At 42.7% G+C, this 15,847-nt stretch overlaps 1 protein-coding gene across 1 annotated transcript; it reads right to left on the bottom strand.

Annotated features, from left to right (window-relative positions):
• Positions 1-1,605: 1,605 nt before the first annotated feature.
• SLC35G2 (solute carrier family 35 member G2) lies at positions 1,606-12,709 on the bottom strand. The gene is made up of 2 exons (XM_054039924.1): positions 12,422-12,709; positions 1,606-3,453 (listed from the first exon to the last, which is right to left on the bottom strand). The coding sequence occupies exon 2, from the start codon at positions 3,428-3,430 to the stop codon at positions 2,195-2,197; it is 1,236 nt and encodes a 411-aa protein (XP_053895899.1). The 5' UTR covers positions 3,431-3,453; positions 12,422-12,709; the 3' UTR covers positions 1,606-2,194.
• Positions 12,710-15,847: the final 3,138 nt, after the last annotated feature.

Below are 15,847 nucleotides of genomic sequence, written 5' to 3'. Positions count from 1 at the left end.
ACGTCCCCTATGGTCCACGAGTGCTTGCAGCACCATTGAAAAGTAGCCCTTTCTGTTAATGTACTGGCTGGCCTGGTGGTCCGGTCCCAGGATAGGGATGTGAGTTCCATCTATAGCCCCACCGCAGTTTGGGAATCCCATCGCGGCGAAGCCATCTATGATGACCTGCACGTTTCCCAGGGTCACTACCTTTGAGAGCAGTAGCTCAATGATTGTGTTGGCTACTTGCATCACAGCAACCCCCATGGTAGATTTGCCCACGCCAAAATGGTTCGCGACTGACCGGTAGCTGTCTGGCGTTGCAAGCTTCCAGAGGGCTATGGCCACTCGCTTCTGGAAAGTCAGGGCTGCTTGCATCCGGGTGTCCTTGCGCTTCAGGGCAGGGGACAGCAACTCACAAAGTTCCAGGAAAGTTCCCTTACGCATGTGAAAGTTTCACAGCCACTTTTTGTGATTCATCCCAGACCTGCAGCACTATGCGGTCCCACCAGTCCGTGCTTGTTTCCCAGGCCCAGAATCACCGTTCCACAGCATCAACATGACCCATTGCCACCATGATGTTCACAGCGCGGGGTCCTGTGCTTTGTGAGAGGTCTGTGCCCCTCTCAGACTTAATGTCCTCACCGCGCTGCCATAGCCTCCTCGCCCGATTTCTCAGCATCTGACTCTGAAAAATGTGGCTGATAAGGTGCGAGGTGTTGACAACGGCCATAATTGCAGCGATGGTCGCAGCGGGCTCCATGCTCGCAGTGCTGTGGCGTCCGCGCTGTCACTCACCAGAAAAGTGCGTGAAGTGATTGCCCGCCGGCGCTTTCAGGGAGGGAGGGCGGGAGTGACGGTTGAATGACGACAGTTACCCAAAACCACCTTTGACACATTTTTTGCCCCAGCAGGCATTGGGGGCTCGACCCAGAATTCCAATGGGCAGCAGGGACTGCGGGAACTGTGGGATAGCTGCCCACAGTGCACCGCTTCCAATGTCGACGCTTGCCCCGTTAGTGTGGACTCACAAAGTCAAATTACTGTTCTTAGTGTGGATACACACGTTCGACTTTGTAATATCGGTTCCACAAATTCGATTTAAGTAAAATCGAACTACTCTCATAGTGTAGACAGACCCTCAGAGAAAGGGGGTGTTTCATGCCGTGCAACCCAAACATGAGTGAATTTCTTCAACCTCAAGAGACACAGAAAGCAAATCTGTGTCTAGGAGTAGGGCTTGTGCTCCAGACTTGGGTAAGAAGCATGGACAGAGGTGTCCTCTCTGAGGGAGGCACATTGCCTAGGGCTACAGTGGGCACATACAAGGGAAGAAACCGAAGATTCAAGGAGAAGGCATTAGTCAATAGAGGGGTGGATAGCTAGGTGGATTTACTGCTTATGAAAGTGAGGCAATAATAGCCATGGCTAGAACCATTTCTGAGTTAAAAACATCTGAAACTAGCTTTTAAGTGCATTTCACTCTGACAATTCCAAAATTGCCTCACATCTTTCTTTTCACTTTTGCCCATGAATATATTTTTCTAGTTTCATGTGTTCCAGCTTTCAGCTAACAGGGAGTTTTAGGACCAAGTCAAGGATTATTATGGAGATTCTGACAGCACCTTTACTATTAGAGCACAGAGAACATCACTTTATTTATTTACTCTTCTCCCAGCAGATATTTAAAGAATTATAACCATATACATGTTAAAATTCTTACTTATAAAATATTACATGCTTCAACCAAGTAAGTATACTGTTACTATGGAACATGAATTTCCTCCTTCAATGATGGATGTCAACATATGACTTTCTTGTTGCCATAAAATATTCTACAGCTGCACTGTCCAGAATGACTAACAATAGTGAATCCTTCTGTCTCAATATTATGTTATAGAAGGACTATGATAGAAAGATTCCTATGACAGAATTCTCTATATCTAATCTTAGCAGCTACTGCATACCAGCTGAGAGTAAATCTAAGTTCACACATTGAAACATTTTAAATTATTTAACACATTGGGACAAATTCGTCTCTGGTACAACTCTACTGATTTAAACATTGTTATGTCAGGTATGAATCTGGTCCATTTCTGAACAAGAAAGTTAGTACTCTGTCCACTCTACTAGACAAAGGACATTGGTAAATGAACATTAATATCGACATCGTGGTGCAGAAACTATTACAATAAAGACTACAACAAATTGACATTCATTTAATGGAAGAATCCAGTATCTCCTGATAATCTTTCCTTCCTAAATTCTTCCAGGACAGCTTATAACATGCAAGAAAAACAACACTAATCATAATAATGGCCCCTCCAATGAGGTCATAAATGCTGGGAAAGATGCGTAGCACTGCAAGCTGCAGAATCATGGCTATCACAATCTCTAAATGTTGCACTGTGCTGACCAGAGCTGGGTGAAATTTATTCAAGGCATAATAGACACCCAGGAAAGCCACAGTAGAACATATGCAGATGGCAATGAGATAGCTCCAGGTTTCTCCATCCAGTGGGATAATTGGCTCTTGAAGAAAAAACATGGTGGAGGCTCCCCACACAGTTCCAGTCCAACCAAAAGTAAACAGTGCAGTCCACATACTGACCCTATCTTTGATTGACTTGTAGACTATCATGGAAAGAGCTGTAGTTAAGCCTGCCATAACTGTCATGGTGTAGCCAAAGGCTTCTTTCCAGACACTGAGCAAAGAGTTTTCTTCATTAACAATGTTGGGGAACATGACCAGGCAAACACCAAAGACACTACTAACTACTGTCATAATGTCTATATAAGCCATTCGTTCATCTATTAGTAAAAAAGCCAAAATGGCACTAAAGACAGTGGTGGTTGCTCTCCACATAATGGTCCCATTGCTTGGGGGTACTATAGAGAAGGAGGTGTAAGCACAGGTAATGGAGATAACATTGCAGACACCATAGAAGAAGAGCTGCCGTCTGTATCCTTTTGGTCCAAAGGGGTCCTCATGGTAGTAACACACAACAATGACAGACAACACCTGTATGACTGAACGAATGAAAATTAGTTCTAGAGATGGCACTTTGGAACGATCAGAAACAAGTCTAGTTATCAGAGCCACACACCCATGAGCCAAGGCAGAGGCAAACAGCACTACCCAAGTCTTTCTGGACTGAAATATGCTTCCTTCTGTAAAATTCTGGCGTTGTCCAGTCTCACTGGCTTTCGTCTCTTGGGCTGGCTGAGGTTGGATATCCATAGTCCCAAAGAAGGCTCTTCCTTTCCTTTTTCTGTCACTCAGCAACCTTTTCTTTGGATTGTCCTCCATAATGCTTCCAATATCTTCACTGGTTTCATCAGAGCCCTCTTCTCCAGGTTGGGGATAATGTGATGTATATTTCACTGTCACTGTGTTGGGATGGATTTTCACTCGTTTTTTGACCGGACATTGTTTGGAAGAAGTATCCATTTCCTCAGAGAACTAGGTCTGGTCTTTAAAAAAAATAAAAATAAAAAATAGTTAGTTTTATTCAACCAATACTGTAAAATTCATCTGCATTGCAGTCTTTTGACCATTTACAAATTATTGGCATGAACCTAACCAAGTTGCTCTTGTCCTCAATTAATTCTCTCTATTTTTATTTCACAATGGAAGTTGCTCAGTATCTTTGAAAACATTTAGTTAAGTGCCTAAATATAACTTTAGGGCCTAACTTTGGGCACTCACTTTTGAAAAGGATACCTATTATTACATTGCTTCAAAAAAGAGATATGCAAATTAATAACAATTCTTATTACACTGAGAAGAATTTCCTTGTTGTATCCTTCATGTCACTTAGTCATTCCGTAATCATTAATGGTTTTATTCTTTACCAAGTGCTAAGGGGCAAAGAGAAATACAGACCGAAAATGAAATTTGGGTTAGAGAAGACTAGAGCAATTTTTGTCAATTCAAAGTGAAGCAACCCAGAGACAGACAGATGGCATCATTGAGCACTTCAATGAACTAGGCACAAGGACCAGAAAAGTGTAAAAAGTATTACAATAAATTTTCAAATTCTCTGAAGCTGTTTTTGCATATTATTATTTCCAGAAACTGTTGACTATCAATTTGTTTTCCAAAGGAACTTCAGTTGGAAAAAACGACTAAGAAATTTTATGAAAAGAAGCTGTCCACTCTTTGGCAATGTAGAGGAGAACAAGTGGATTTTGCTACTTTTATGAAATGACAGAGATATCAAACTTATATTCAGGCTGCCTAAAGTGAACATTTGTACATTGTTCCATTCTACCTCACCCGGATGCCTCATTTTTCACCCAACATGGTTGAATTGTTACATTTATTCTATAAAGAAGAAAATTAATATATAAACAGATTTTCCAGGCCTTGAAGAGAGCATTATGATTTCTATCAAATCTGATTTCATGCATGACACAGGCCAGAGAATTCCAACCAGTGATTCCTTCCGCGTAGGAAACATTTCTTTCTATTTTATAAGTAAACATATCAAACCCAATAACTCATGTTTGCACTAGAGCATGTCTTTTAAAGTCACAGATTCCAAGGCCTGAAGGGACCATTATGGCCATCTAGTCTGACCTCCTGAACAACATAGGCCAGAGAACTTCCCCATAATAATTCCTAGAGCATATCTTTTAGAAAAACACCCAATTTGATTTAAAAATACTCAGTGATGGATAATCCACGACGACCCTTGGTAAATTGTTCCAGTGGTTAATAACTCTGTTAATTTATGCCTTATTTTTAATCTGAATTAATCTACCTTCAAGTTCCAGACACTGGATTGTGTGAGATCTTTCTCTGCTAGACAGAAGAGCCCATTAATAAGTATTTGTTCCCCATGTAGATATTATAGATAAGGCTGCCAGGATTTGATAAATAGTTAGTCTTTGGTAAATGTTGATTTCACCTGACACACAGAAATAGACAAGGACATCCATCTAGAACAGTCAGCAAGCACAGCCTCCCTCTCCCCTAGCACCCACAGGAATCCAATGTCCCTGGTTCCACAGCCATGCAGGGAGCCCCAGCCCCAGTGTCATGGCCCATTTTATTCAATCACTGGCCAGCAGGGCCGTCCCTACCCATACGCAAACTACGCAGCTGCATAGGGCACCAGGAAATTTGGGGCACCAAATTGCCCAAAATTTCCTGGTGCCCTACGCAGCTGTGTGCTGCATCCAGCTCCAGCAGCCAGCCCGATCCCCCAGACAGCTGAGCCAGCCCCTCATGGGCAGCGCACAGCAAGGCCTAGGAAAGATGCCTCTGCCACTGCCCCTGCTCTGCCCCCACTCCTGCTCTTCCCACACCTGCTCTGCCCCCACTCTGCCCCTTCCCCCCAAACCCCATCCCCTGAGCTATGCGTCCCCCCACCTTAATGTCCTGCAACTGAGAAAATCAAAATAGTTAAAAATAAAAAAGCTTTAAAATAAACATTGATGTTAATCATTTGAAGTTACAAAAATAAATAAATACATTTAATTCTGCCAGACCTATTTATAAAGACAAGGTGGGTGAGGTAATATCCTGGGAAGCACTGAGTTATGTTGGTGAGAGAGACAAGCTTTTGAGCTTACTCTCTGTGTGTCTCTCTAATAGCCTGGGACCAACACAGCTACAAAAATATTGCATACAAGCCTACTTAATTACAGTCTGTAAGTCACCCCTTAACCTTCTCTTTGAAAAGCAAAACACATTGAGCGCCTCACATTTATCACTAGGAGATATGTTTTCTAATCCTTTAGTCATTCTTGTGGATCTTCTCTGAACCCTCTCCAACTTATCAACATCCTTCTTGAATTGAGGGTACCAGAACAGAACCCAGTACCCCAGCAGCTGTTGCACCAATGCCAAATATAGAGGTAAAATAACCTCTACTCCTTGAGACTCACCTCTTTATGCATCCAAGGATTGCAGTGGCCCTTTTGGACACTGCATTGCACTGGGAGCTCATGTTCAGCTGATTATCCACTACAACCCCCAAATCTTTTTCAGAGTCACTGCTTCCCAGAATAGAGTCCCCCACCCTGTACGTATGGCCTACATTCTTTGTTCCTAAATGTATATATTTACATTTATCCATATTAAAACACATGATTTGCTTGCACTCGGCTTACCAAATGATCCAGATCACTCTGAATCAGTGACCTGTCCTCTTCAGTATTTATCACTCCCCCAATTTTTGTGTCATCTACAATGATGATTTTATGTTTCTTCCAAGACATTGATAAGAATGTTTAATATCCTAGGGCCAAGAATCCTTCTCTTTGATACCCTATTGGAAACACACACGACTATTCCCCATTTACAATTACATTTTGAGACTTATCAGTTAGCCAGCTTTTAATCCGTGTAATGTGTGACATGTTCATTTTATGATATCCTAGTTTTTAATCAAAATGTTGTGTGGTACCAAGTCAAATGCCTTATAGACATCTAACTATATTACACCAATACTATTAGATTTATCAGCCAAACTGGTAATCTCATTACAAAAAATCAAGTTAGTTTGACAGGATCTGTTTTCCATAAACCCATGCTGACTTGCATTAATTATGTTACCCTCCTTTTAATCCTCCATTAATTGAGTCCCCTAACAGCTGCTCCATTATCTTTCCTGGAATCTATGTCAGACTGAGTGGCCTATAATTACCCCAGTCATCTTGTTTACCCTTTTTAAATATTGGCACATCATTAGCTTTCTTCCAGTTTTCTGGAGTCCCCATTGTTCCAAGATGTATTGAACATTAACACTAATGATCCAGTGAGCTCCTCAGCCAGCTCTTCTAAAACTCTTGGATGCAATTTACCTGAACCTGCTAATTTAAACATGTCTAACTTTAGTAGCTGTGTTTAACGTCCTCCTGAGATACTGTCATGGACCAGGGCATGGGTGGTCAGAGCAGTGGCAGTCAAGCCTAGTGGTCAGAACTGGGGTCAGTGGCTGGGAACAGTGCCAAGGGACAGAGCTGGAGTCAGCAACCAGGGGTCAGAGCCAAGGATCAGCATAGGAGGCAGGAACTGAGCAGGGCTGGAGAAAGGCTGGGAACAAGGCAAGCACAGGAGCTCAGTTGGGTCAGAGCCAGGCAAGGAGGCAGACAACTCTAGCCTGCTGCAGGACTCTGGACCAGACTCAGAGTTGTCCACAGGAGCTGTCCTCCTCTCTGGAGGAGACCACGAGATGGGAAGAGCTGCTGGGACTGCCATCCACCACTTACCCTGAGGAAGCTGAGGATCTGCAGACTACAGAGCCACACCAATGGACTGTGGTAGGAAGTAGCCCAGGGGAACCAGACATTAGTCAGGTTGTGATGTCACAGTATGATTCAGCATGTTTCAACAGGATTCCCACTGTCCTAGTGGCGGGATCCCCTGGCACTTTTAGGGCTCTGGGCTGGGACCTAGTAGAGTAGGGAGAGCCTGAGTCCCCCCAACCCTCTGCTGCTAACCCTCGGGTGGCAGCTGTGACGGTGCCACCCATAAGGCTTTATGGAAATATGCTTATGAATGTGTATATATATATATATATATATATATATATATATATATATATATAACATAACTAGAATGTGTTTTATGCTACATATGCCATGTAACATATCTCTGTAAAAGTCATGATTTACTGAATCTATTAATCCTATTTGTATGCATGTATCATTTTTGTATTCGAAGTTATGAATATTGGCTGCATACTTGTTTGATTCTAAGTAGGCTGTAGTGAAGCAGTTGGTCAGATTCCTGAGAAAAAACTATTCTCAGTAAGTGCCCAATCAAGAAACACTTAAGCCAACAATCAACTTGGAGACACCAAACCACATCTGGGCTTTCCCAGGAATGTGGCTTGGCTGGTAAGGAACTCAGTCATGCATGGACATGTGACTTGCCCAGGTAACTCTAAAACTCCATTTTGTAGCTGGACTTTGCATAGGAGGGGGTCTCCACCCACAAGAGAAAGTCTATTTAAGACCAGGGAAAACCCCTCCATTTGGTCTTCGGCTGGCTAAAGAAAGAACCTCTTCACCCCCAAAAATACCTGAAAAAAACTAAAACAAAGGACAGTAACTGCAAGGGGTGTAAGTAATTGCTGGACCCAGACTAAAAGAAGATTAGTCTGTAAAAGGAAGCATTCTGAAACTGGTGAGGATTTTATCTGTATTCAGTTAAATTAAACATAGACTGGCGTGTTTTATTTTATTTTACTTGGTAATTCACTTTGTTCTGTCTGTTACAACTTAAATCCTACTTTCTGTATTTAATAAAATCATTTTTTACTTATTAATTAACCCAGAGTATGTATTAATACCTGGGGGGCGGGGGAAACAGCTGTGCATACCAATCAGGGCTGGAAGGGCCATAGATAAGGAAGCAGCAGAGGCAGAGCAGTTAGTTGCTGCCTGGAGATTGAAGAGGGAGAACTGAGAGCCTGGTTGGTAGAAAGAGCAGCAGGACTGCAGACAGCTCACTGCGGGTAGGACTGAGCCCAGGGAAGGCTGTTGAAGATGGGGTGCCTGTCTGGCTAGAAGAGCAGCGGGAGCATGGAAAGGTTAGTGTGGGCAGGCTGAGCCCAGGGGACTGAGCCCAGAACCTAGCCAGACCAGGTGCGGGTAGCGTGATGGACTCTGCTGGTCTGGTTGAAGGCTGAGTCCAGTGAGGACTGCTGAAAGGACACCAACTGAGGGTACTGAGATGGGCCCCTGTTGGACTACTACAGAAGGCAGTGCCTCTGGGGAGGGAGCCTTGGTGCTATGACCCCATACCAGGGCTGTGGGAAAGAACTAGAGACTGTATACCTGGGAAGTGGGGGACAGTGTGTGTGACTTGACCCAAGGGCTGAGTTGCTGAAGACCTGCCAAACTACCATTGGCCAGGGAGGCAGTTGCAAGAGGCAGGTGCCACCCCATTGTAAGAACTGAAAGAAAAATAGGCTCCCACCCAACCAGAAATGGGGTGCCTGCAAGAGGTAGGTGCCACCCTGTTCAAAAACTGAATGATTGCAGGTACGTAGTGGCCAAAACAGGGGTGCTCATGAGAGGTGGGTGCTGACCCCATTACACTGTCTTAGCCAGAAGGCTTAGGCTAAAGACTGCTTATTGCTCTGCCCAACCCAGAGAGTCACAGCCTAGACTGTTTACTGTCTGCCTTAGCCAGGAGGCTTGAGCTAGGGAAGTGCTGATTAACTTTTGTTTATTGCCTGATGCAGCAAGTCAGAGTGGCCTCCCTCCAAGCCTGAGAGAGCCTGAAATGGAGGGACCACCACAGATGCAATGGGCCCAGCTCCTCTGTGTACAGAGGGAGCTGCAGGCCAGATGAAGGCATGGGGGGCGGGGTTAGACTTAGCTCATGTTTGACATTTCTGCTCTACCTCAACCAAAACCAGCTGTGCTGGATGCAAGAATCACTAATGACTCTGTCTGGCCAGGGTGTCCGCATACATCATCACAATGCTCCCTTCTGGCCTGAACCTGTGACTATAGGATTGCTGGGAAGGAGGAAAAGGGGTTTCCACACAGTGTGCACCCAGACACCCTCTCAGGATGAAGGTGTGTGACAGTGTGTGGTGAATGGATTATGGTACCCACTCTGACACAGGGCAGAATGGGATTGTGTGACTAGCCCATTAAGAGGAGTTTGACTAAGTCTGGGCACCCAGACAAAAAGGACTAATAGGGAACTCACAGCCTTCCCAGAGGGAACAGCTTTGAGTCTTGTATTGTGGTTTTAGTGCCTATTACAGTTTAAAGGGCTACTAGTCTGTTACAGATGTACTGTAGCATAACTGGTACTGCACAGGCCTACTGTACAAGGTGCAGAGAAGCCAGCCACCAGATGCATCCAATGGTAGTGAAAGTCTTGTGGGGGCCTCTGCAGTCCCCATACCACTCCTGTAGTGGAGCTCTGTTACTGTGGTGAGCCAAGGGGAATGCAGATCCCAGTCTGAGTTTGCACGTAGGAAAAATATCATCTTAATCCTAAACTGAGAATATCTGATACAGAATTGGTGTAAGCAAAGAGATGCAACAGACAGGTGAAATTCACGCCCATCCGCCCCTCCACCTCAGTTTCACAGGGTATTGGGACCACTGTACCTGTATAAAAGTGGATCCACAGTGCCTCCCCAGACTGCCATGGACCATTTGCAGTTTATCCCAAATTGACCTTCTATGCCAGTCCTGTGTGGGCCATTCCAGAGGGCATCTCCATGGTGTAGGCACCCCTGCATGGCCACACAGCCAGCTGACCCCCAACTCATTCTATCAGGCTTACAGGGTATGGAGTGCTTCACACCCACTCCTGCACCTAGCACAGATATTGCCCATGTTGCATATTATATACAAAATAGGGTTTTAAATTATTTCAAATGGGTTGCACTAGGATAGAAATTACAGCATTAGAGCCATGGAGATTACATGGGTCTGAGGTTAAAAAAAAAAAGTTATGTTTTCTAAAAACGGTAACTCCCCTACATATTCCTTCATCCTTTTTTTCCTGCTTAATACATGTATTACTGCCAGATGAAAGCCACACACTGGTCACCCTAAACATGAAGATGAAATTGTCAACAGTGACAAATGAAAGATTGTGTCTGTAGGGTGAAAGAATATGAGTGGCATGATAGGCTCTTTACTAAACTTTCTCTGATTTTTTTTATTGAAAAATTTGTTTGAACAAGAGCAACAAATATTTTCCAGTAAAATAAAACAAACATGAAGGCCTAATGGTGAACAATTTTGTTTCTATATAAGAATATAGAAAATAATTAATTTAAAAGCATAGATTAATTATTTTTAAAGGAACTTATGTCTTTAGCTCTAATTTTTTTTACTTTGAGTTTAATAAAATATATGCTGTGTTTGCTGCAGTGATGTGTTCCATATTAAATGCCATCTTTTAAATCACAATCATACATTTAATTTTGTTCTTTTTAAAAAGTGGTGACTTTCATTTGTTGGCTAGGTCACTTTAATGTAAAGTAAGACCAGAAAAGAGAACCACTAGATATATACTCTCCAAAGAAACAGATTCTAGTATATTTTAAATGGTAACTTGTTCTAGAAATAGTTAGCTAATATTGAATTTGAGTATGTAAATTTTGGCTATTATGGGGACTCTATAATTATTGCATAACAACAGTTTAATTGAAATTAAGTGAATGTTCACATCGGTAATTTGGATAAAATCCCAGACTTTATATTACAATCAATGTCTCTTGTGGGGAAAAGCAGGCAGATATATTACTAGACTTTATAGTATTTCAAGTTTCTAAAAGAGTGGTAATCGAATGGAATTTTACTCATACCTTGGTGGCAAGTAGGCACTTGTTTAGCCAAACTGAGAGGGATTCAAGAAGAGTCCAAATTTCATAAGTTAAAATAAAATCTGTTGTGGAAAGTTGATTCTGTGAGCAGATTTACACTACACTGTCAGCAACAGCACTGTGTGCATTTTTGCCAGCTATTCTAAATCGACCCCTCCCCCCGCAAATAAATCTGGATGTTTGTCTCTTCCGCCAAAAAAAAAGTAAGATTCAGCATCTGCGCTTTAAAGCATCCTTTTCCTTACAATTCATAGAACTCTTTATTTTGAATGCGTCAGCCTTTCTGATTGAAATATAAATAAATCTTTGTATCAGAATTTAAATATGAACAAGTGACTTAATCATAGTCTCTGCGGACGACAGAAACACCGTGTGTGGCTATAAATAAACAAACATATTAAAGTAAAACTATCAGATCTTACTGATTGTTCGGGAACTCTTCCAACCTGCTAATTAAAAACGCTACATTGATTGCTAAACTCAGCCTATTGTGAGATTATCTACAGCTTTCTCCAGCTGCGCCCATTCTTCACACCAGCTTTAGGAGGAACATTTCCTTGCCTTGTGATCTCCTGGAATTAGCCGTATTTCTTTAAAGAGCACGTTAGTAAATCCTAGAGCCTGGGAGAGAAATGAACGGGCTTCGATCTCCCTATACGCCGCAGAGCTAAAATGGAGAGGGCAAAGAAGGGGGTAAATGCAGCCCACAAGCCCCTCTGAGCTGCTGAATGATGACTAGAGATATTTCAGTACCTTGGACACACAGCAAATGAGTTTAGCGTTGTTCTCTAAAGAGACATAAAGCGGCGTTACCAGTCCTGGGCTCGATGTACCCTGGACTGTGCTCTTACCCATTTGCCATTTTTTGTCTATATTTATGGAACCGGATCAATTGAAGTCGCTTTGAGAAGTCTCCCAGTGAATCCATATCTGGTCTGAACAAACGACCGCCTCCAAATCTCCTGCCTTGTAAAGCGCAATAAGCATTAATAACAGAGGCAGGAGGTTGTTACTTGAATGAACTGAGCCTGTATAACAACTGGGATGTCTGCGTTATCATGCAACAGACCAGTAAATACCATAAGGAAAAGGAGGTGGGGGGAAGGGAAGAAATCTCTATTTACCTCTCGCTTAGAAGGAGCTGATCAAGTCCAAACAATGATGCCTTTAAACAATGAGGAGGCTGCGTGATGTTAAAGGAAAAGAAGGGAGGAAATCTGTTCTCCAGAATTTGTCAATCCTTCCATCTTTCTCACGCTGTAAGAGCCCAGAAGGCAGGACAACCCCATTAATCCCAGTATAATGTGAAGTCAGCAACACTCAGCCTGGCGTACTCCAGAAAAGGGTGTTTGCAGAACTAGGCTTGGTTCTCCTTTCTCCACTCGCCCTCTTCTCTCTGCAAAGAGGGGCCTGGAGGAAAAGACTGAGGCGACAGCAAAAGACTCAGGAGAGAGCGACAGAGCAGGAGCAAGTGAGCATGCCCAGTAAGCACAAGGGTATCTGACAGTTGTATCAACATTCATTTTTATTTAATGTATAGAGAGTATTACTTGCAGTAGCTTTGTTTTGCCTGGATTTTAAATATCTTTTAATTGATATAATGCTTATTCGGATTAAGCAACTGGGCTCAGTCACGGAGAAAAACAAGGAGGTGTATCATCAGAAATCAAAATGTGTCTGTACTTTATTTCCAGCATCCAGCCCTGAAAAGATTATGGTGTGCTGTTCTCCAATTACAAAATCTGGGGTTTTTTTCAATAATTTATATTGGAATGCTTTGGCAGATATATAAACAGCAAGATGTCTAGTAACAACCTGCTGGTTGTATAATTCCTGTTCTGTTCATTACCACAAGTCTGTCTGATAAAGGAAATGTATATTGATATGAAACTTCTGTAAGACAGTTAGTCCCACACAACATTCTGATTAAAGAGATTAGCACAAGAGAACCTCAATATGGTGCACATAAAAGGGATTAAAAACTATCTATCTGACAGATGAAATATGGAATTGTTAATTAGGAATCATTATTGCTTAGGAGTGTTTCTAGAGGGATTGATTTTTCAGCCTAACGCCCTTTAATATTGATGCTTCAGAAGGAAATATTTAAGCTTACAGATGATACCAAGATGGGTCATATGGTAAATAATGATGCCATCCAGAGAAATCAAGAGCACTTTGTAAACTGGGGTGGGGGGAGCGGAGAAACCAACATATATTTTAATACAGCGAAATGCAAGACCATGAATCTAGGAAGAAAGAATGGAGGCCACATTTACAGGAAGGGGGGAGGGAAAATACTGGAAAATAGTAACTCTGTAAATAACTTGGTGTCCTGTTGGAAAGCAACAGAACATAAGCTCTCAGTGAATGTGATGGCTAAGAGGGTGAATGTGATCCTTAGGTGTATGGGAAGGGGGATATCAAATAGGAGTAGGGAGGTGGTATAACTTCTGTATAGAGCATGGGTGAAGCCATTACTGGGATACTGTGTCCATTTTTCTTGTCCACTGTTCAAAAAGCATGATGAAAAATTATAGCAGACTCACCTCAGATCATTCTTGTGGATCTTTGCTATCAAACGCCTGCCCCACAGTGAGTCTGAGTTAACTCCATCTGTTTAGCTTATTGAAGAGAAGGTTTAGCGATGATTTGACTGATCTATAAGCACCTTTATGGGGAGAAGATTTCTGATAATCTAGTAGACAAAGGCTTAACAGGATCCAATGACTTTAAGGTGAAGCCAGACATTCAAACCAGAAATAAGATGCACATTGTTAACACTGAAGGTAACTAACATTTAGAACAGCTCACAAAGGAATGTGATGTGTTCATCACTTGAAATCTTTACATTGAAACTGGATGTGGTTTTTAACAAATATGTTGTAGCTCAACCAGAAGTAATGGGCTTGATTCAGGGACTGCTGAGTTAAATTCTCTGGCCTGTGCTATACAGGAGGTCAGACTACATGACCATAAGAGTCCCTTCTGGCCTTAATATCTATTAATTTTATAGAAGAGGTGCTATATACCACATACATGCTTCTGCAGCCTTATGACAAACTGTAGAACCAAGAAGTCAGTGTGACCTCCAGGTGCTCAGTGTTTAGGAAAGAACAATGATTAATCTTATGTTGTTGATCAATTTGCATAGCTTGGGATTTGACCACACATGAGACAACATCAGGATAAAGCAGGTCCCAATAGGAATAGGAAGACCACTTCAAGAAAAGAATTGCAGCTGACTCCTGGGTAGTAGTGTGTGGTGTGTTCCTGTAGGCAAGCTAGGAATTGGACAATTTCTTCTGATTAGTCAAAGTAGACTCCTTGGCAATTAAGCCATGCTTATGTAGCCGTATGAAGCAGTCTGCTAGTTCATTTGTCACAAGATGGTATGGGGCACAACATATGTGCTAAATTCGATTTGAAGCTCAACTTCTGAAATTCTTTAGAACAGAATTGAGGTCCATTTTCACTCACCATCTGTAACAATAAACCAAATTGGCTAAACGAGGTATGAAGATGTCCAATATTTTGTCTGGGTGTCACACTTAACAGTGAGCTTCACTGACATGGTGCTCAACTGTCCAAATTCTTTTTCAAATGCTTTGGAGTGTCTGCCCAGTATTTCTTGAAGATTTCAAGATGTTTGTCATGATCACCTTGATATCAGTTCAATTTGCCTTGAGCTTCTCAAGCCAAGGTTTGCCAAATAATGGTGGATGCTTTCTGTCAATCACATACAAGAGTAAAATGACTGATTGTCCATCTAGTTGAACCTTTTGGGACTAACTTTCCCTCTCTAACCCTGGAGACGATGCTGGAAGGACTGGGACACGGGTAGGAAGCAACCCATTGCTACCCTATTATGTCCCTATTGTCTGTCAACCATTTTTGGCCAGTCTCGTCCAGTGTCTGTGCCTCCACAGGGTGCAGCACTGGTGTTTCTGTCTGATCTGTGACCTACCATCACTCCTGACAGGGTGCAGGACCATTATCGCCCCTTGTTGAGGATAATGTGGAAGGCAGTCCATGAGTTGCTAAAGGTGATGATAGCCCTTGGGGTTGTGGAGGAATCCCAGAGTGAGCGGAGGAGCACCATTATTCTAGTACCTAAAACAGACAGTTTGAGGTTTTGCATTGTCTTCAGGAGGGCTCTAGCTTTGACACCTACCCCATGTAGATGAGCTACTAGAAAGGCTGGGGAATGCTGAGTTGTCAGGGTTCCTTCCCCACTCTGAACTCTGGGGTACAGATGTGGGGACCTGCATGAAAGACCCCCTAAGCTTATTTTTACCAGATTAGATTAAAAACTTCCCCAAGCCACAAATCCTTCCTTGTCCTTGGATGGGTACTGCTGCCACCACCAAGTGAGTTAGACAAAGATTCAGGAAAAGGACCACTTGGAGTTCCTGTTTCCCTAAAATATTCCCCCAATCCCCTTCACCCCCCCTTCCTGGGGAGGCTTGAGAATAATACACCAACCAAATAAGTTAACAAGGTGAGTGCAGACCAGACACTTGAGTTTTTAGGACACTAAAAAACAATCA

Source organism: Malaclemys terrapin, chromosome 9 (genome assembly GCF_027887155.1).
Source record: "Malaclemys terrapin pileata isolate rMalTer1 chromosome 9, rMalTer1.hap1, whole genome shotgun sequence".
NCBI classification, from domain to species: Eukaryota; Metazoa; Chordata; order Testudines; family Emydidae; genus Malaclemys; species Malaclemys terrapin.
The sequence above is the reverse complement of the archived record's forward strand: the minus strand, read 5'-3'. Positions and strand labels throughout refer to the sequence as shown.